The 21,341-nt window shown below is 55.1% G+C and overlaps 1 protein-coding gene across 5 annotated transcripts in view; it reads left to right on the plus strand.

Annotated features, from left to right (window-relative positions):
* The window catches only part of CFAP74 (cilia and flagella associated protein 74), a 65,712-nt gene that overhangs the window by 31,264 nt on the left and 13,107 nt on the right, over nt 1-21,341 (plus strand). For all 5 annotated transcript variants that reach the window (XM_081796508.1, XM_081796511.1, XM_081796510.1 and 2 more), the window contains exons 17-23: nt 6,068-6,232; nt 7,403-7,565; nt 14,051-14,127; nt 14,668-14,790; nt 18,221-18,342; nt 20,661-20,789; nt 20,974-21,061. In XM_081796508.1, coding sequence (XP_081652634.1) covers nt 6,068-6,232; nt 7,403-7,565; nt 14,051-14,127; nt 14,668-14,790; nt 18,221-18,342; nt 20,661-20,789; nt 20,974-21,061 — 867 coding nt within the window. The remainder of the gene's footprint in view (nt 1-6,067; nt 6,233-7,402; nt 7,566-14,050; nt 14,128-14,667; nt 14,791-18,220; nt 18,343-20,660; nt 20,790-20,973; nt 21,062-21,341) is intronic.

The following is a 21,341-nucleotide window of genomic DNA, read 5'->3' on the forward strand; positions in this document are numbered from 1 at the left end:
ACGCAGTGTCACATTCGTGTCAGGCACGCAACAAGTGATTCCACGTCTCCGTCACCTGGTGCTCACTATGGTAAGTGTAGTCACCACCCATTCTTCTTTTGATTAAGAAAATTTCAAACATAAGGAAAAGCAGGAAACACAGCACAGTGAACGCCCGTGTGCTGCCTGGATCCCATCTGTTGGCATTCACCACATTTGCCTCGTCTGTCTGTCTGTCTGTCTTGCTGACCCGCTTCCAAGTAGACCGGCGATAGCGTAACACTCAACACCACACCCTCGCAAAACTTCCACGCGCATCTCGAAGGAGGAGGTTCTGCTACAGAAACCGCCACGTCGTCACCTCTCCCGAGCGAGCAAGTCAGCGCTGACTGCGGCGATGCTGCAGAACAAAACCTCCTACGTCTAGCAGCGTATCGCAGCCACAAGCGTTCTGTCTCACGCCACAGACACGCCGGCGACTGTGGTTTGGCCGACCCAGGCCGGGCTCGGCCGGGCGGCTGGCTCCAGGCTGCAGGTGACGGGGCCTCCTGGCGGGAGCCTCTCGCGGACGACGGTCGTCGCCCAGGCAACGAAGGCCAGCCACACGAGCACATTTCACACCACTCTCGTCCCCTGTCCTAACGCTGACTAAAGCAAGTCGCGTGGCAGCGCCCTGCGTCAGGGGAGCAGAGGAGCCCCCCATCCCGGCCGCACGGGAGGGCGGGCCGAAGGAGGGAATGGATGAGGGGCGACCGCGGTCTGGAATTCTCGCCCGGAACGTGAGCACGCCTAACCAGCGCCCGTTCCCGGTCCACGTTCACGCGCGCCAGCCGCCCCGAGCCGCCTCCCGGGTCTTCTGCTCTGTCAGCCGGGCACCGGCGTGTGACTGCTGTGTTGTTGTAAGCCATTCCCTTTTCTCCCTTCCATCTTTCGTTGTGGCAAAACACACGCGGCACGGAGTGCACCGTCTTGGCCGCGCGAGGGTCCGCGCTTCAGTAGATTAAGTACATTCACAACAGGCAGGCGCCGCCCCCATCCTTTCCGGAACTCTCCCACCTTCCGGAACCCAAGCTCTGTCCTGTGCCGCCCTCTCCGCCCCCGGGCGCCTCCTCCCCACCCTGGTCTCCAGGGATTTGAGAGCTCCAAGTGCCTTACATAAGTGGAATCACGTGGCACTTGTCCTTTGTGACGGGCTTCTGTGGCTTAGCACGTGTCCTCAGGAGCCATCCGCGCGGCAGCCTGGGCCAGCTTGCTTCCGTCATGTTGCCCCGTGTTTTCACGCGTCCCTCGTTTCCTGTGTGGCTGTCTTCTTTTGTGTTCAGTTGATTTTTTTATAGCGAAACGTTTAAGTTCCTTTCTCATTTCCTTTTGTGTTTGTGCTGTAGCTATTTTCTTTGTGGTTACCAAGGGATTACGTTTAACATCCTGAAGTTAAAGCATTCTGATTTGGATTTATAGCAGCTTAAATTCGGAAGCCTGTGAGACGTCCGCTCCTTTACAGCTCGGTCCCCACCCCCTTCGGCTGTTAATGTCACAGAATCGCATCTTTGTGACCGTGTGTCCAAGACCACAAACTAATAACGTCTTAAATGCGTTAGTCTCTTAAAACAAAACGTGGAGTTACAAACCAAAGTGATGATAACGTTAGCTTTTAGACTAATACCTGCTTTAAAAAAGAAAGTATTAGACTGTGAAATCATGTAGAAAACACACGGTGCGGTTACAGACCATCGTTACGAGAGCTCTAGCTTCTATACTGCCTGTGTGCTCGCTTCGATGGGGCTGTATTTCCCCTTAATGTTTAGAGCGACTGTCTCTTGTGCAGGAGCGTCTCCTGCAGGGCTGAGTGCCCACGGGGCTGTTCGTCTGGGAATGTCATGGTTTCTCCCTCACTTTTAAAGGACGGTTTTGCTGGAGAAGGGTTTTTGGTTGACACTTTTTCCTTTTGGCCCTTTGTATACACCGACCCACTGCCCTCTAGCCTCCGAAGCCCCTGAAATCTCGCCGAGGCCTCGTGTGCTGGGTCATGTCTCCCCTGTGGCCCTCGGGAGTCTGTCTCACAGCAGTTTGATTATGACGCGTCTCGGTGTGGGTCTCTTCGGGTCCATCTTACCGGGAGTTTATAGAGCTTCTTTGATATTCATATCCCCTTGGGAATTTTGGGCCAGATTCCTCCTTTTCTGCTCCTGGGCCCCCTGTGATGGGACACTGGTCCACCCGCAGTCCCGTAAGCCCTACTCGCTTTCCTTCAGACTCGACACCCCCGTTGTCCTGTCTTCAAGTCCCTGAGTCTTTCTTCCCACCTGCGCTGGTGCTGCCGCCAAGACTAGTCTCCTGGTGACAGATCTCCCGGTGATGGACCTCCAGGTGACAGAGTTCTGGGTGACAGGTCTCCTGGTGACGGCTCTCCCAGCGACACGACGGCAGATCACTGTGCCTTGTACCCGGGCACGACAGGGATTGCCACCTCCCCACAGAGCAAGGCTGCCCCCTGCAGCCCCTTCCTCCGTGGGGGGGGACAGGTCTTCGGTGACAGCTGTGCTTCCTCCGCCCGGGGCTCCGGGGGGAAGGCCGCTGATGTTGTTTTCTGCATGAAGCTGTTGCTTCTCATGTTCTCCCTCCTTCACTAGTGCTCCGAGTAAGGAGGGGTTGGAACAATTATCATTCCCAACGGCCGGTTAGCTTCTCTTTTTCCTGTTTTCTTGTGGATTCGTGGGTGTTGCGTGCTCTGCATGTTCCGATCGTATGGTCTCCGTTCTCAGCACTCAGGTCGCTCCGCCGTGGCCGTGGCAGCCCTGGGCCCTGCCTGGGTTCACACACGGCCCGAGTACCGTGGCCCAGATGGTGGCAGCCCTGCCGGGGGCTGCCGAGCCTCGCTGAGGCTGTGGAGAGCCGACGTCTGCTGTGGCCTCCCGCACCCCTTGCCGCGTGTATACCCCCTTCTCGCAGTGGCCCAGGCAGCAGGGCTCGCTGGGGACAGGCCCCCAGAAGGAGCACGTGCGTGCCAGAGTCAGGATTCACACATAGGACCCAGCGTGGTGCTCCCTGCGTGGTGTGGCCTCGGGCTCCTTTCTGAGCAGGCCCGGAGGGTACTCACCTGCTGGCCCGGCCCTTCGCCGAGTGCACACGAGGCCAGCGCCCTCCAGTCACACACCCAGCTCGGGTCGGAGTGCCTCTGGCCTCCACCGAACCATCAGGTGGAGCTGCCGCGACGAAGGCGCCCTAAGCAAGGACTCATCTCTGCCTCCGATGCGAGGGTCTGGGCTGCACCGCCCTGCCACCCTCCACAAATGGCTTCCAAGGCACCATCCCTCCTGTCAGGTCCCCTGCACCAGCCGGAAGTGACCGTCGCGTGGTGAGCCCTGGCCGCAAGGTAGGCTGGGCAGTAGAGTCTTCCCAGGGCGGCTCTGTGTCCCGCTGACGTTCAGGGCTCCATCGTGCACAGGAAAAAGGGAGAATGCCCCGCAGTGTCGTCCCCTAGCCACGCAGTCGCGTGTCATCACCTGTCACCCCCATGCTCAGAACACACCGGCCTCTGCCCGGGCCCTGCCTGCAGCCGTGGGAGCGGCCACCCTCCCATCCTGCGTAGATGTGGCTCCTGGAAGTCTGGTGACCTGTAACCAGGAGACGGGTCACCTGCCACCTACTCCATACACACGCACGCGCGCTCACACATCCACATGCAGATGCACACCCGTGCACACACGTGCACACCCACGTATGCGCACAGGCTGCTCCGTGTCTGGTCTGTGGGAAGCTCTCGTCTGTCTGCCGCCTCTGGTCCCGCGGGGGCAGAGAAGAGAGTGGGGTCCCTGGGTCTCCAAAACTGGCGGCCAGAAAAGCTGCCCGGGGTGGCAGGCTGCACACGACCTTCTTAGCCAGCGCCCAGATGGCCAAGATGCCCATGCCCACGAGGGTAGGGGGAGGTGTGCCCTGGGGGATGTGCCTGCACCACATTGATCTCACAGGGATGGCAGCCTCGTCCCCAGACCCTCTGAGCCTTACTGTGTCCACTCAGCCCCACAGCGAGGGGTGTGGTAGCTCGGCTCGTTTTGAAATGACTTTATTTTCTTTTTTTTTTTTTTTTTTTTAATTTATTTTTGGGACAGAGAGAGACAGAGCATGAACGGGGGAGGGGCAGAGAGAGAGGGAGACACAGAATCGGAAACAGGCTCCAGGCTCCGAGCCATCGGCCCAGAGCCCGACGCGGGGCTCGAACCCACGGACCGCGAGATCGTGACCTGGCTGAAGTCGGAGGCCCAACCGACTGCGCCACCCAGGCGCCCCGAAATGACTTTATTTTCTAGAATGGTTCTGGCGTTAACACAAAACATGCGATTCTGGCTGACTCCCCACCCAGGTTGCCCCAGAAACATCTTATGTAGTGTAGCATGCTTATTAAATTATTAACCAGTGTTGACGCATTATGATGATTATTAGCTGGAGAAGACACGATATTCACATTCCCTTAGATTTTACCTCATGTCCAATTTCTGTGCTGGCGTCACACCCCAGGAACGTGGCACGTTCCTTATGCTGCTGTTTTGCCGTAGGGTCTTTGCGGCTGTGACACTTTCTGGGACTTTCTCTTTGTTGATGACCTGACGGTTTGGGAGGGTGCCAGGCAGTTGCTGTGTAGAATGTCCCCCGCTGGGATTTGTCCAGAGTTTATCTCACGAGTAGACTGGGGTGGCGGGTTTCCGGAAGGCCGCCACGGTGGTTCTGGCCAAATCCCATCAAGGGCGCGCACCGCCACCCAGCCTCGCGCTGTGACGTGGCCTTCACCGCCCGACTTCTCACTGTGACGCTTCTCTGCCGTCCTCCCGCCAAACCGCGCTCCGTGGGAGGCCCGGGGCCGGGAGGACTGGACGTCCCGGTGAACCGCTTGGCACTCTTCTGTGAGGGACACTGATCTCTTCCTCGTTCATTAATCCATAAAATCGTTGATTTACTTCACTCTCTGGACCAGAACCAAATACGACTTTCTGTCGCTGCTCACACTTTTCCCGTCCGCACCGTGGGAGCAGCTTCGCCTCCCTGTCCCTCAGGCGCACGGTTACGCTGTGCTCGGAGCATTTCTCGTTGAGGACTTCCGTTCTTGCCAGACAATGCCCAGGGCTCACGTGCCCATCTCCTGTGCCAGCCCTGGAGGGAGACCTCCAGCAGCCCAGTTCCTCGTTCCAGACAGGGCGTGAGAAAGTGGTGCATGCGCAGGTGTGCCCGCTGCTGGCACGTCGGCCCTTCCACCCGCACCGACCGGACCAGCCTCTGCCCTTGCCTACCTGTGAGCTCCCGTCCCATAGCGGGGGCGGGGCTCCCGCACCTGCTGCCCGCGCCCCGGTCGCCTTCAGCCCACAGACCCCACTCTCCCCCGGAGCTGCTCAGCTCACACCTTTCCCGACTCCCTGTCATCGGGCGCTTCATCAAACTGACCGAGTCAGATCGTGCCCCTGCGCCCACACACAGTTGTCCCCACCGTCGCCCTCCCCTCCGAGGGGCCGTCTGTGGCCGCAGACAAAGGACGGGGACACGGCATGGTCTCCCAGGGTGCCTGGTCTACAAAGGGTCGCTCGCTGCTGTGCTCTGTGGTTTGGGCAAAGCTGTAATGACGCGCGGTCACCACTGGGTCACACGGAGTACTTTGACCGCCCCTCCGGATCCTCTGTGCTCCGCCTGTTCATCCCTCCCTCCCCACAAACCGCTGGCATCCACTGCTCTCCCTACCGTGTCCTGAATTTTGCCTTTTCCAGAATGCCACACAGTTGGAATCATGCCGTATGCCCTTTTCAGGTTCTTAGTAATGTGCATTTGAGGTTCCTCCGTCTTTCCAGGGCTTAATAGCTCGTTGCTTCTTAGCTGACTTGACTGTTCAAAATTTGGACTCAGGAGCTCCCAAATTGTCACGCTTCAAGCCTATGATTTCTAGGACGCGGACCCTGTTCCTCGGGTGTGTAGAGGCCCCGCCTGGAGCCGGATGCTGACCCCGACCCTGAGCCCGAGTCCCCAGGGCCGCAGGGCCACAGGTGGGAGAGGAGAGCTGGCCGCAGACTCGGCGGCCGCCCTGGCTCATCCCTGGCTCTCTTGGCAGCTGTCTCTTGACAAGGAGCTCATCGACTTTGGCAGCTACGTGGTGGGTGAGACCGCCTCCCGGGTCGTCACGCTGACCAACATCGGAGGTCTGGGCACCAAGTTCAGGTTTCTTCGGGCATCAGAGTCCTGTGAGATGGACATCTCCCAGTCGGTCGCGAAAACAGTGAGTGTGTGGCCCGCTTCCGATCAGTAGCCGTGGCTACTCAGCCAGGGGCACGGTGTGATGCCGCCCCCGCCCACGACACAGCCCCGGCAGCGTAGAGCTGGTGGTGAGGGGGAGGAGTCTGTCAGCGCAGGGCTGGAGGAGAAGGGGGAACGGGGGTGCCATCGTCAGGCGAAGTGGGAGAGACTGGTCTCCGTAAGGAGGACACCTGGAGCCACCTGGCAGGTGCGGTGGCAACGGGACACTGACCCCTCTTGAGGGTGCGGTGACTGACAGGGCGGTGGCCAGGAGCTCCAAGCCTGAGAGCCACAAGGGGCCACCTTTCTCCTGGCGCACCTGTCAGGTCCCAGCACGGGGCGGGCAGCCAGGAGGACCTTTCCAAAGGGGCGAGGTGAGCCGCGGTCTTCTCCTGGGAAGGCTGTGCAGACATGCTCCTAAGTGAATGGAAATAGCCTGAGGGGCATAGGTGGGACCCCATCTGTGGAGGCAACTTCTGTCACAGCCAGGGGACGCTGGGAGGTCTTTCAGGGGTGTAGGGGTGAGGAAGGGTGAGAGAAACTTCCCACAGGAAGCCCTGAACTGCTTTGCAGTTGGGTCCACTCGTTAAGGGGTCTCAGGAAAGACCCTGGAAGTGTCTCCCCTGAGGAGGGACAGGACCGATGGGGTCGGGGCAGAGGTGCGAGGGGCTGGGGGTGTGAACCCAGAGCAGGGCGAAGGGGTGGTGGGTGAGGTGGGGGGCGCAGGCCGGGCCAGCTCTCAGGCCCGAAGGCGTCGGAGCTGAAGCCAGGAGAGTGTGGAGCAGGAGCCTGGGTCCCCAGCCACACGCCGGTGGAGGAGCCAGGCCTCCCAAGGGAGGAGGGCACACAGTGCGGCGAGCCGCGTGCCAGAGCCCGGCACGCGGCCGAATTCACGACTGGGTGTCGGTGTCCACGGGGAACAAGGAGGAGCCAGCCAGCCTGGGCTAGAGACAAGAGAGGCGGGGGCCGGCCCTGGGCCCCTGGGCAAGGAGGCCCTGCTGTCATCTGGGTGCCTGGCTCGGGACAGAGTGGGAGCTGGCGAGGGGATCACGGTTGGGCTTTCCACGTGGCCCCCCGACAACGGGGGTCTGGGCAGTTGAGTGGGAAAGGCAAGCAGGAAACTGCCAGTAAAAGTCTCATGTTCTCTTTTTAGAGCAGTCTGTTCACATATGAAGATAAAGGTATTTACGATAAAATCACCACCAGCTTTTCTGGGCAAAAGATTGAGGGCAATGAGTCCCCTCCCATAGACATGACAAGCCAGAAGGAGTCTGGGAAGCTGGACGGCAAGAAGCAGGAGGAGGGGCGCCCTGCAGGTGAGCAGGGGTGGGGGTGAACCGCGGTACGGAAGCACATCGAGCACCTGCCGGCCTCCTGGGAGGCTCCGAGGAGCCCACGCGCCAGAGGGCTGGACTGTGTGGGGTGTTTCTAGGGCTTCGATGTTAAACAACAGTGTATTAGAGTGTGTGTGTGTGTGTGTGTGTGTGTGTGTGTGTGTGTGTGCGTGCGCGTGTGTGTTCGTGTTCAAATAAACACTGCTTATGGAGTGGATTGACATTTGTAGTCATAGTTAAGCTAACGTAACATTTAAAGGAAATCCCAGCCTTGGACCCCCAGGTCGGCCACAGCAGGCTTGCTTTCCTTGTGGCTCTTGGGGGTCCTTGTTGGGACAGTTGAGGAGTCCTGCTCCAGGGGTGTAGCAGCTGGGTGGAGGGCGGGGGTGGGGCGGGGGGGAAAGACCCGGAGACTCTGCTGACTGGGTCATGGGGGCACAGGGCTGTCTAGGGCCACCCCGAGCCCTGCTGGTACAGGAGTGCCTATGACAGGTGAGGACAGTTCACAGAAGAGCCGGGAAATAGGCACCACTCCCCCCAGCCCCGGGCCGGTGAACTGGAGGAGGAAGAGCACTGCCCACAGGCCTGGCCTCGCCCCGACTCGCCCCCTTCTGCACCAGCGACTACCGTCGGGATGGTTTCCATCACCTCCCTGCCTCCCTGAACAGTTTCATTCGGCACACATCCAGAAACGGCAGGATTCCTCCGGTTCCAGCCTCGTAGGAACAGAGCCTCAGGCAGCCCGTCGTGGGCGCTGCTGTGTAAGCTGTTCTTTCTGTTTCCGCGGCTGCGTGCCACCTGCTTCCGTGAGCACACCTCGAGTCACAGACCCGCCGGCCCTCGTCACGTGTGGGGCCTTCAGGGTGTGTGGTGGCATCCCCGGGACCACGGCTCCCTGCGTGTGAGCGTCTGCGAGGCGCACCCGCTGCTCTCCTGCTGCCTCTCTTCTTCGCCAGCGTTAAGTTCTTTTTCAACGTGTTTGCGCCGGTTCAGACTCCCACCAGCAGTGGTGGGACCGAGCAACCCAGCACAGCTGCCACCAGCCTCTGTCTGTGGAAACCGACAGTTGGTTCTCAAGTTCGTATGGAAACCCCAAGGACCTTAAATTTCCAAAACAATTCCAAGAAAGAACAAAGTTGGAAGACTCAGACGACATCATGTCAAGATTCATCTGAAGCCACAGTGAGAAGACAGTGTAGTGCTGGCCAAGGGAGGGACACGGAGACTCAGTAGAACAGAACAGAGTCCAAACACAGACCCACACAAACATGGCCAATCAGACTTCACTAGGGATGCACAGGTAATTGCTCGGAGGAAAAAACAGTCTTTTCAACAAGTGAGACCTTAACAGTTAGATAAACATATGTGGAAAAAGTTAACCTCCATCCAGTCCTCATGCTATAAACAAAAATTGCTCAAAATAAATCATAGACCTAAATGTAAGACCTGAAACTATAAGCCTACAAAAAACAAAACATAGGAGAAAATCTGTGTAATCACGTGTTGGTCAGAGATCTTTTAGAAGTGACATCAAAAACATGATTCATGTTTTAAAAATTACAACCTGCTTTGGAATGCAGCAAAAGTGGCTCTAAGAGGGAGGTTTATAGCAACACAGGCCGACCTCCAGAATCTAGAAAAGTCTCAAACAACCTAACCTTATAGCTAAAGGAACCAGGAGAAGAAGAATAGACAAAACTCAAACCCAGCAGAAGGAAGCAAATAATAAAGATTAGAGCAGAAACAAATGTTCTAGAAACTTAAAAAACAATAGAACAGATCAAGGAAACCAGAAGCTGGCTCTTTAGAAAGATGAACAAAATTAAGAAACCTCTAGCCAGACTCACCAAAGAGCAGGGGTGGGGCGGCGGGGACCCAAATAAATAAAATCACAAAGGAGAGAGGAGAAATAACCACCAACAGCACAGAAATACAATTATAACAGAATATTATGAAAACCTACAGCCAAAAAATTGGACAACCTAGAAGAAATGGATAAATTATTAGAAACACACAAACTACTAAAACTGAAGCAGGAAAAAATAAAAAATGTCAACACTCCAATTACCAGCAAAGAAATTGAGTCAGTAATCAGAAAACACCCAATGAACAAAAGTCCAGGACCGGATGGCTTCACAGGTGAACTCTACCAAACATTTAAAGAAGAGTTAATATCTGTTCTTCTCAAACTGTTCCAAAAAATGGAAAAGGAAGGAGAACTCTCAAATCCATTCTATGAGGCCAGCATTACCCTGATACGAAACCAGATAAAGACACCGTTGAAGGAAAGAACTACTGGCCAACGTATCTGAAGAACACGGATGCAAAAATTCTCAACAAAACCCTAGCAAACCAAATCCAACACTAATTAAAGGAATCATTGACCACAATCAAATGGGATCTATTCCTGGGTTGCAACAGTGGTTCAGTGTTCGCAGTCAACGTGATATGTCACAGCAATAAGAGAATAAAACCCATATGATGGTTTCAATGGATACGAAAAAAGCATTTGACAAAGTACAACATCCATTCGTGATATTAAAAAAAAAAAAAAAACCCTCTGCAAATAGCTTTAGAGGAAACATACTTCAACATGATAAAGGCCTTACGTGAAAAATCCACAACCAACATCATCCTCAGTGGGGGAAAATCTTGAGAGCTTTCCCGCTAAGGTCAAGACCAAGACAGGATGCCCACTCTCACCACTGTTATTTAACACAGCAATAAAAAGAAATAAAAGGCATCCAGATCAACAATAAAGAAGTAAAAATTTGACTATTTGCAGATGACATGATACTTTTATATAGAAAACCCTGAAGACTCCACCAAAAAACTGCCAGAACTGATGCACAAATTCAGGATACAAATTCAAGGTACAGAAATCTGTTGCATTTCCATACATCAATAATGAAGTTGCAGAACGTGAAATTAAGAAAACCATCCCATTTATAATTGCACCAAAACAAAACATTGATGAAAGAACTTCTCAAGATGTCACAGGGAAAGACATTCCACACTCATGGGTTGGAAGAAGAAATACTGTTAAAATGTCTCAATTACCCAGGGGGCGCCTGGGTGGCTCAGTCGGTTAAGCATCTGACTCTTGATTTCAGCTCAGGTTATGATCCCAGAGTCATGGGATCTGGCCCCGAGTTGGGCTCTACACTGACAGCATGGAGTCTGCTCGGGATTCTCTCTCTCTTTCCCTCTGCCCCTCCCTTGCTCACGCTCTCCCTCACTCTCCCCGTCTCAAAATAATAATTTTGTAAAAAAATAATAAGTAAACATTTTTAAAAATATTTATTAAAAAAAATCTATACTACCCAAAGCAAACCACAGATTTAATGCAACCTCCACCAAAATGCCAATAGCATTTTGCACAGAATTAGAACAAGCGATTCTAAAATTTGTGCAGAGCCGGAAAAGACCCTGCGTAACTGAAGCAATCTTGAAAAAGAAAACCAAACTGGATGCCTCACAATTCTGGACTTCAAGTTACATTACAAAGTGGTAGTAATTACAACGGTATGGCGCTGGCACAAAAATAGATGCTTAGATGGATAGGATAGGATAGGATAGGATAGGATGCCACAAAATAAACCCACAACTATATGGTCAGCTAACCTTTGACAAAGCAGGAAAGAATGTCCAACGGAATAAAGACAGTCTCTTCAGCAAACGGTGCTGGGAAAACTGGACAGCGGCATGCAGAAGAATGACACTGGACCACTTTCTTACGCCAGACCCAAAAATAAATTCAAAATGGATGAAAGGCCTAAATGTGAGACCCAAAACCACAAAAATCCTAGAACGGAGCACAGGCAGTCATTTCTCTGACACGGATCATAGCAACATCTTTCTAGCGATGTCTCCCGAGGCAAGGGAAACAAAAGCAAAAATAAACTACTGGGACTTGATCAAAATAAACAGCTTCCGTACAGCAAAGGAAATCAGCAACAAAACTAAAAAACCTAAACCTACCAAATGGGAGAAGATATTTGCAAATGACATACCCAATAAAAGGTTCGTATCTAAAATCTATAAAGCACTGATACAGCTCAACACCCAAAAGACAAATAATCCAACTAAAAAATGTATGGAGGACATGAACACACATTTCTCCAAAGACATCCAGATGGGCAACTGACAACGTGAAAAGATGTTCAACATCACTCATCCTCGGGGGAATGGACCTCAAAACCACCATGAGATGTCACCTCACGCCTGTCAAGGTGGCTAAAGTCAGCAACAGGTGTTGGCCAGGATGTGGAGAAAGGGGACCCTTTTGCACTCTTGGTGGGAATGCAGACTGGGGCAGCCACTGCGGACAACGGTATGGAGGTGCCTCAGAAACTTACAAATAGAACTACCCTACGACCCAGCAATTGCACTACTAGGTATTTGCCTAAAGAACACAAAAACACGAATTCAAAGGGGTACATGCACCCTGATGTTTACAGCAGCATTATCTACAATAACCAAATTATGGAAGCAGCCCAAGTGTCCCTTGACTGATGAGTGGATAAAGAAGAGGTGGTATATATGTACAATGGAACTTTACTCAGCCGTTAAAAAGAACGAAATCTTGCCATTTGCAACAACGTGGACAGAACTCGAGTGTATTATGCTGAGTGAACTAAGTCAGCCAGAGAAAGCAAATACCATATGATTTCACTCATAGGTGGAATTTAAGAAACAAATGAGCAAGTAACAAAATTTAAAAAAGAAACAGAGGTAAACCAGGAAACAGCCTCAACTGTAGACAACACATTGATGGTGTGTGGGAGCTGCAGGGCCGGGGGTGAAATAGGGAATGGGGATTGAGGGGTGCACTTCGGATGAAGAAGTAAAAGAAAACAATTCAAAAATAAAAATAAAAGTGATAGGGGCACCTGGGTGGCTCAGCTGGTTAAGCATCCAACCTCAGCTTAGGTCACGATCTCATGGTTCATGAGTCCAAGCCCCACGTCGGGCTCTCTGCTGTCAGCTCAGAACCTGCTTCACATCCTCTCTCTCTCTCTCTCCCCCTCCCTCCTTCCCTCCCTCCCCTGCTTGCTCATGCACTCTCTCTCTCAAAAAAAATAAACACCAAAAAATAAACATTATATATATATATAACAAAAGTTGTAACTTGGACTTCATCAAAACTAAACATACCTGCTCTTCTAAGGATGCTGTTCAGAGAGTGAAGAAGTAAGCCACAGTTTGGCAGAAAATATTAGCAAATTACAAGTCTGGTAAAGAACATACCCAAACTACGTAGAGAACTTTGAAAACTCAATTAGAAAACAAATAACCCAGTGTATTCAGAGAGAGAATCCCAAGCAGGCTCCACACTGTCAGCACAGAGCCCGATGCAGGACTCCATCCCAAGAACCGAGAGATCACCAACTGACCCAAAATCAAGAGCCGGACACTCGACCGACTGAGCCCCCCGGGTGGGCGCCCCAGCTCTCCTATCGAACGGCGTCTTCACGCCAGAATCGCAGAAAGACCTTCTCACACAAGAGGAATCAGCACCTGCTTTCAGGGGCCTTCCCGAGAAACGGCCAGGCTGGGTCAGAACGCTCGCCCCACGGGTGGGGAACATGGCAGCAGCTCGCACACAGACAAAACGAACTCACTGGCGATCGGGCTGTGACATTTGAGAGGCGATATCGTAGACCTTCAGGCCTCGGTCCGTCTGCTCCACTGGCCACCAGAAGCTCCTCCCACCCCTAGGCCGCACCCCAGCGCCTCTCCCCTCCCTCTGCATCAGCCCTTCCCTCTGCAGGGCCTTTCTGTTCCCCTCCTCTGAGCCCACTCTCCTGTCCCCAGACCCTGAAGGGCTGGCTCGCTCCGACGCTCAGGCCGTTGTACCCCATGGACCACGCCCACCCAACTCCTCTTGCCCTCCCCTAGCCGGGGTCCTGAGCAACCCTGGCCCCCTCCCGCCCCCCGCCTCCAGCTGCTGAGGCCATGGTGGCCACTGTGCGTGTCCACCGGGGAAGCCCTGCCCCACTCTGCCCCTCCTGCACCACTGGGTGGCTCCTCCTTGCAGGGCAGGGCCAGATGGAGGGCAGCAGCCCCGCCTAGGTCTTATCAGAACGACAGCGGGGGGGGGGGGGGGGGGGGGGGGGGTGGTCTCCTGGGTGTCTCAGTCGGTTAGGCGGCCGACTTGGGCTCAGGTCATGATCTTGCCGTCTATGAGTTCGAGCCCCACGTTGGGCTCTGTGCTGACAGCTCAGAGCCTGGAGCCTGTTTCAGATTCTGTGTCTCCCTCTCTCTGACCCTCCCCTGTTCATGCTCTGTCTCTCCCTGTCTCAAAAAATTAAAACAAAACAAAACAAAACAAAACAACGTTAAAAAAAAAAAGACAGCCGGTGGTCCAGGAGAGGGAGGGACCAGATTCCCCGGCACCCCAGCTCTTCCCTGGCCCCCACGGGCTGCCCAGCCAGCCCTCTCATCTGGACTCCCTTCTCTTCCAGAATCAGAGGGAGTGACCATGAGCACTGTGATGACCGTACCTCCCAACGAGGAGCAGACGGAGATCTCTCTGGGAGAGGTCAGCCGGGCCCGCTGGCTCCCAGCCCCCCTTCCTGAGCCTCCCCTGCCCACCCCGCCCGCAGGGTGGCCCAGGGTGGCCCTTCCATTCGACTGGTCTGGACTCATAGCCTCTGCACAGTTTGCACTGTCAGTCAGCCTGCGGCCACCCCCGTCCCCCTGGGGCCAGGCAGGACTGGAGCAGCAGACACCATGTCCTGGGTGCAGGGCGCTGGGTCCCACTCTGAGAAGACACGAGCAGGGCCTCCCAGGCTAGAGCATGGTGTGCATGTGTGCGTGCATGCGTGTGTGTGTGTGTGTGCACGCGTGCGCCCGTGTGCAAGGGCCCTGGGGCATCGAGAGAGCAGGTACACACACGGGCAGGAAACGTGCCGGGAGGGGTTCAACTGTGTTGCTGGGCAGTAAGTCCTCGAAGGGCAGGGCCAGGCCACCCAGGGACACTCCCCCTCACGGTGATGCTGCCTGCGGTGAGGACATGGGGAGGCGCCTTGATAGAAACGGGAAGCCTGGCTGTGTCTGCGGCAACTGTCTTCGCCTGCAGGTGGCGGAGGGGGAGATTGGCCCCTTCGGCTCCATCAAAGTGCCGGTCATCTTCACGCCCATCATCCCAGGAGCGGTCTACACCAAGTTCAAGGTCGTGTTTAAGAATCAGCAGTGTCCCACGGTGAGTACCCAGCCTGGGTGCCAAGGTCCCTGCCACTCGCACTCCCCCGCCTGGACAGCCAGCTGGTGGCACAGATGGCAGGCACCGCGGCGCGCGCGCGAACGTGCACGTGCTCCCACACCCGTGCGCGCACACGGAGCCCTTGCTCTCCACCGCTAGAAGCGCCTTGCCTGGTTTCCAAGTAGGTAAAATTTTTACTCGTTAGTTTTTATTACTTATTTACTTACTTACACGTTTATTAAATTTTTTCAGAGAACGTGATCTGCAAACTTTTTTATTTTGTTTTTATTTTTATTTTTTAAATTTTTATTCATTTTTGAGACAGAGTCAGAGAGGGGGCAGAGAGAGGGAGACACAGAATCCCAAGCAGGCTCCAGGCTCTGAGCTGTCAGCACACAGCCCGACGTGGGGCTCGAACCCACGAACGTGAGATCATGACCTGAGCCCAAGTCAGATCTAATCCCAAGGCGCCCGAATTAGTTGTTCGTTGTAACCAAAGGCAAGACTGAGATTGTAGATGTGAGGCCGGCACCTGTCTAAGGGCCGCCAGCGGATTCAGGAGTTAGCTCGTTCCCCTCGGTTCTACCCTCCGTGCCTTCCGGGCGCTCGCTCCCAATAGACGGCCACTGCCGCTGCATCCTCGTCCCCGTCCCCGTCCAGCTGTGTTCCCGCCCAGCAGCCGGCCCCCTGCGCGACCTCCCGGGTCCAGTGACCGTGCCCAGGCCCCGCCGGCTCCACTGGGGCTTGTGTCCGCCCACGCTGCCCGCGTCCCCTGACACCATCCTTCTTGCCGGCCCCTCTGCCGTCTTCGGTCCCCGCTGGGAGAGCCCAGTGCCCTGGCACAGCCTGGGCAGGAAGTTGTTTCGCTCGGTCCCTCTTACTTCAGGCTAATTGTGTTACTTAGGGGGCCGTTGGCTCTCTCGCGGTTCTCTCGTCCACCCTGGCATGAGCACGTTGCTATTTATTCCATTTCCCCCTTTATCTGGAAATTCCACTTTCCATTCCACGAAGGGCCCCCCAAATCCCACGAGACTTTCTCTTCTCGTGTGGAGGGGCCCTCAGAGCCAGACGCTCGCCCTCACGTGCTGAAGACCAGACCACGGTGCAGCTTGGTCCCTTTTATTTACCCCTTTCCTGGCCCTCAGCTACTCAGGTCAGCTAAGATTTCCTCCCCCGACGCCCATGGCCTCGGGGGCTCCTCCCTGACACCCACCACCCGCCGCCAGGATGACGGCCACCTCCGCTCAGGGGTGACCATTTGATGACGTGTTCGCCATCACCGCATTCTCCTCGTCCCCCTTCTCCTCGTTAGGTGTCTCTGCTCTGGAGAATGAGTCGTCAGGGCTCAGGGATATGAGACGGCAATGCCTATTTATAACAGGAAGCCCCAGGCTTCGGGAAAACCCCGTCACCATACTGCACAGGCACCTCCAAACTCAACACTGCTCCAAGACATCCACAGTACCCATGGTGTCCTGCAGCCCTCCACAGGCCGCACAGAGACCCCACAGGACCCCACAACACTCCACAGGCCCCACAGTGGCCCTACAGTGACCCTACAGGACCCCACAGGACCCACAACACCCCAGAGTGACCCCATAGGACCCATAGTGACCCCACAGGACCCCACAGTGACCCCATAACATCCCCACTGGACCCACAGTGACCCCACAGGACCCACAGTATCTCACAGTGACCCTGCAGGACCCCACAGTGACCCCACAGGACCCCACACCGCCCCTACAGAGGTGACAGGAGGGAACAAAGTCTAGAACTTGGTGACCAAAAGCTCTTAAAGAAGCCGGCCTGACAGGGGCTGTGACCTTGGGTCGCGGTGGCCCTGCTGGGTAATCTGGGCAGCAGACACCCTGGCTGCTCTCCCTCCCTCTGGCCTCCCGCCAGCAGGAGTGGGGCGTGCGCGGTCCCCACGCCGTCATCCTGCCCAGCTGAGAAAGGGCCTGCATCCCGAGCCCCGCTGCCCATCTCCAAGGTGGGCCTCCCCCCTGGCGGTCCACAGACGCTGCCCACTGTCTCCGGCGAGGACGGCCCCAGTGAGGGTGGCTCTCCTTTCGCAGGCCTGTGCGAGGCTCTGTCACTGAGCCCGGCTGGACTGCCGCGTGGGGACTCCCATTGCGGGCAGCCCCCATCGTGGGCCCTCCGAACGTCCCTCGTCCATCCTCCAAGTCTCTGTCTTTCCTCCACCTGGCATGTCCCGTGTCACCCTCCACCTCACCTGGCTGCTGACTCGGGTGCTCACGGGCATCGCCCTCCTCCTAATGGTTATCTGACGGCGCAGTCAGGCTCCCGGGCCTCATGACCCTCTGCAGGGGTGGCTCCATGTCATGAATCAGCCCGGCCACTTGCTAGGCACTCAGCTGCTCCCCCTACCTCGGAGTGATGCTACCTGCTTCCGCCCGAATCCCCTCCTGCCCCCCCGGCAGCCCATCTTCCCAGCGGGTGCCGTCTTTGTTCCCCACGTTCTTCTTGTCTCTGGCGCCGGAGACCCTGTGGCCTCTGGCCTGCTCGCTGATGTGTTCTAAGTGTCACAAGTCCTGGGCTCCGTAGCCCCCACTCCATCCTGTGGGCAGGTGGCCCCGTCTCAGGCTGGGGGTCCTGGAGGAAGGCATGTGGAGTCCTCAGCTCACCACCATAGCAGCAGGACAGGACCTGCCCTGCCAGGGCCCTGCCCAGCCCGAGGGACACATGCTGTCCCTGCAGGACACCCACAGACCCCCCCAACCTCCCCAGACCCAGGACTCGTTTGGCCGGAGGAGCCGGCAGCCGGGACGGGGAGAGAAGTGGTTCCCACTCCTCCTCGTCCCTCGAGACCTCTGAGCCTCCTTTCTGTGTTGACTGTGACCGTTTATGGAGTGTCCATCCCATCGTGTGATGCAATATTCTGTGATAAAAGGGTTTTTTAAACAGCTAAAAATGTTGATAATTACGAAGCTATGTGATGGGCACATGACAATCCATTATACCGTTCTTTTTTTAACGTTTCTTTACTTATTTTTTTGAGGGAGAGAGAGTATGTGTGTGTGAGCTGGGGAGGGGCAGAGAGAGAGAGGGAGAGAGAGAAACCCCAGCAGGCTCCTTGCTGTCAGCACAGAGCCCGATGCAGGGCTCAGACCCACGAACAGTGAGATCGTGACCTGAGCCGAAATCAAGAGTCAGACCCTTAAGCAACTGAGCCACCCAGGCGCCCCACCATCCTATCTTTTTATGTTTGAAGATTTGGATAATAAAAAGGATGGTTTAAATGATCTGATATGAAAACGGCCACAGAACTCCGAAACATAGTTGGTTTAAGTATGAAGTTCCCAGCACTCGTAAGGCTTGTAAAAAGCCTAGGCTGGGCTGTGTTGGCATTCTCTGTCACTGCCTGCTTTGCGGACAAAAGCGTGTCCTAACATCACACCTTCAAACTTAGTTATATTTCAGAGTCACAGGCGTTGCCATCGACGTGCCCGTGTGGGTGCCAAAGCCCAGCGTAGACTTGAAGATCTGCACGTACGACCGTCTGTATCAGGACTCCATCCTCGTCCACACACGGTGAGCCCGGAGGGCAGGGGAGCCCGGGAGCCCGGGACCCCTCCACGCCCAGGCCCTTGGCCCCTCGTGGACACAGACAGGAGAGCGGGGAGCCCAGCCAGGAAAGGAAATGTGGACAGAGGCCTGAGGAAGGAAACGTGTTTTCAAAGGCGTCCAGACCAGAGCAGTCAATTCTAAATACTTTTTACCGAAGTACAACTTAAGTGGAGAAAAGAAGGCAAATGCCATGGTTAGCGCTCGGTGGGCGCTCATTCCCCAGACCGCCTGCTGCCGGCACCTGCTGACACCAGGCCCACCGGGCGTAGCCCGGCCCTGCTTCCAGCCGCAGAACAGCCTCGTAGGGGCGGAAGTCCTGCACACTTCCTCTGTGGCCGTCCTTCCGCATAGGGGACTTGCCTGTCTCAGCTTCAGGACCGCAAATGTCAGGGGCCTCGAGAGGGGCTCCGGTGGATTTGTTTGGGGAACAAGGGCTGGCCAGCCTCTGCCAGTCAGTCTATCTCAGGGTGCAAGGTGCAGCCACTTTCTGGGGGAGGGCAGGGAAAGAGGAGGGGGGCAGCACTCGGCCTGTGGGGTAAAGGAAGACCCCAGGTGTGTGACAGAGTTGGCCAGGTGACTTGGTTTGGTAGAGACTCGAAGGGAGGCAGGGGCATGGGGAGCCTCATGGCGGAAAACAGGAAGGTTCCGGGTGAGCCCAGATGGGGGTGGGGCTCCCGGAGGCACTAACCAGAAGCAGGTGACTGTGTGTTTGGGGGCGCACGCGGCTTCCTCCGGCTGCTCTGGAGTCGGAGACGGACAAAACCCAGAGAAGCCACAAGGCCTGGTCATCCTGGGGCCTGTGGGGCCCAGCCTCCCCCAGAACCTTGGCCTGGGCAGGAGGCAGGCAGAGCTCCAGGTGGGTGGGGGTCCACCTCTGCCCCCACACCCCTCCAGGTCCTTGCACCAGGTGCCTGCCCGGCAAAGGTCTTCCCAATAAAGTCTCAGGTTTCTGAGAACCACCTGGAGACATACTTCGGTGGCAGTGTTTCTGTTTGTAAGAATTCCGGAGCAACTTCTTCCTCAGCATGTCTCTGGAGGCCAGGAGAACAAAAAAAAAAAAAAAGGAACTATTGGGACCCCGTCAGGATAAAAGCTCCTGCCAGTGAAGGAAACAATCAGCAAAACTAAAAGACAGCCGACAGAATGGGAGAAGGTATTTGCCAACGACAGATAAAGGGTTGGTATCCAAAATCTAAAGAAATTATCCAACTCAACACCCAAAAAACAAATAATCCAGTGAAGAAATGGGCAAAAGACATGAACAGACACTTCTCCAAAGAAGACATCCAGATGGCCAACCGACACATGAAAAAATGCTCAACATCACTCCTCATCGGGGAAATACAAATCAAAACCACGATGAGATACCACCTCACACCTGTCAGAATGGCTCACATTGACAACTCAGGCAACAGCAGATGTTGGCGATGATGTGGAGAAACGGGAACCCTCTTGCACTGTTGGTGGGAATGCGAACTGGTTCAGCCACTCTGGAAAACAGTATGGAGGTTCCTCAAATAATTAAAAATAGAACCACCCTACGACCCAGCAATTGCACTACTAGGCATTTATCCAAGGGATACAGGTGTGCTGTTTCGAAGGGACACATGCACCCCAATGTTTATAGCAGAACCATCGACAATAGCCGAAGTATGGAAAGAGCCCAAATGTCCATCGATGGATGAATGGATAAAGAAGATGTGGGATATACAGACAATGGAGTATTACTCAGCAATCAAAAAGAATGAAATCTTGCCATTTGCAACTACGTGGATGGAACTGGAGAGTGTTCTGCTAAGTGAAATTACTCAGAGAAAAACAAAAATCATATGACTTCACTCATACGAGGAGCTTAAGAGACAAAACAGATGAACATAAGGAAAGGGAAACAAAAGTAATATAAAAACAGGGAGGGGGACAAAACATAAGAGACTTATAAATATGGAGAACAAACTGAGGGTTACTGAAGGGGTTGTGGGAGGGGGGTGGGCTAAATGGGGGAGGGGCATCAAGGAATCTACTCCTGAAATCATTGTTGCACTATATGCTAACTAACTTGGATGTAAATTAAAAAAATAAAAAAAATTTTGGAGATGCAGAGTAAAAAAAAGTTCCTCATCAGGAGATCTGCCCCTTAGCAAGCGAGCTGTGAAAACCCACTCGCCCTCTGCCTTGTGAGGGCAGGCACCGTGCATCTGTGGGATGTCTGGCCCGTGAGAAGTGTGTCTGTCCCGCGGGACCAGACGCACAGCGTCTCTTTGGTGTCCTTCCGTGTCCTGCAGGTCGAAAGCGGCCCTGCGTCTGAAGTTTGAAGTGTGCAAGGAGCTGAGGGGCCACATGGAGCTCCTGCCGGAGACGGGCTACATCCAGGCCCAGTCCTCCTACACCGTGCAGCTCAAGTTCCTGCCGCGGTGAGCGCCCGGAGGCCGCGGGGCTGGGAGGCTGGGGGAGCACATCTCCTGGCTCTTAGATTTCTTGTATTTCCTATCATTTGTAGCTCCTGTGTGACCTAAAACACACTCACAGGTCAGCTCTACGGTCGTTCTCCAAATATAAAGGAGAAAAGTACTTTTGAGCGCATCCCATCTCTTTCAGACACTCCCTCCCAGAAGATGCAGGGAAGTATTTCGACAAGGAAAGCAGAGTCCTGGAGGCCCCAATGACAATCCGGGTGGCTGACCAGGTCTGCATGGGACACTTCCCAGGAATGCTGGACACTCTTCGGGACCCAGCGCCTCCCCCAAAAGGCAGGGCCCTGGCGGGTTCCGATGACCTGACCCGCAGCTCTGTCTCCCACCCCGGCTGCTGCTGCACAGTGGAGACGAGGAGGGGGGTTGTGGATCGGAGGGAGAGACCTGAGGGCTGTGCAGGGCCAGCGGGGCGTCCCCCTGGCACCTGAGCCCACACGTGCCCGGGTGCACACGGGTGTGCTCACGGCCGCACGTGCACACTCACAGTGCACG

The sequence above is a fragment of the Panthera onca genome, chromosome C1 (assembly GCF_046562875.1).
Source record: "Panthera onca isolate mPanOnc1 chromosome C1, mPanOnc1 haplotype 2, whole genome shotgun sequence".
Classification (NCBI taxonomy): domain Eukaryota; kingdom Metazoa; phylum Chordata; class Mammalia; order Carnivora; family Felidae; genus Panthera; species Panthera onca.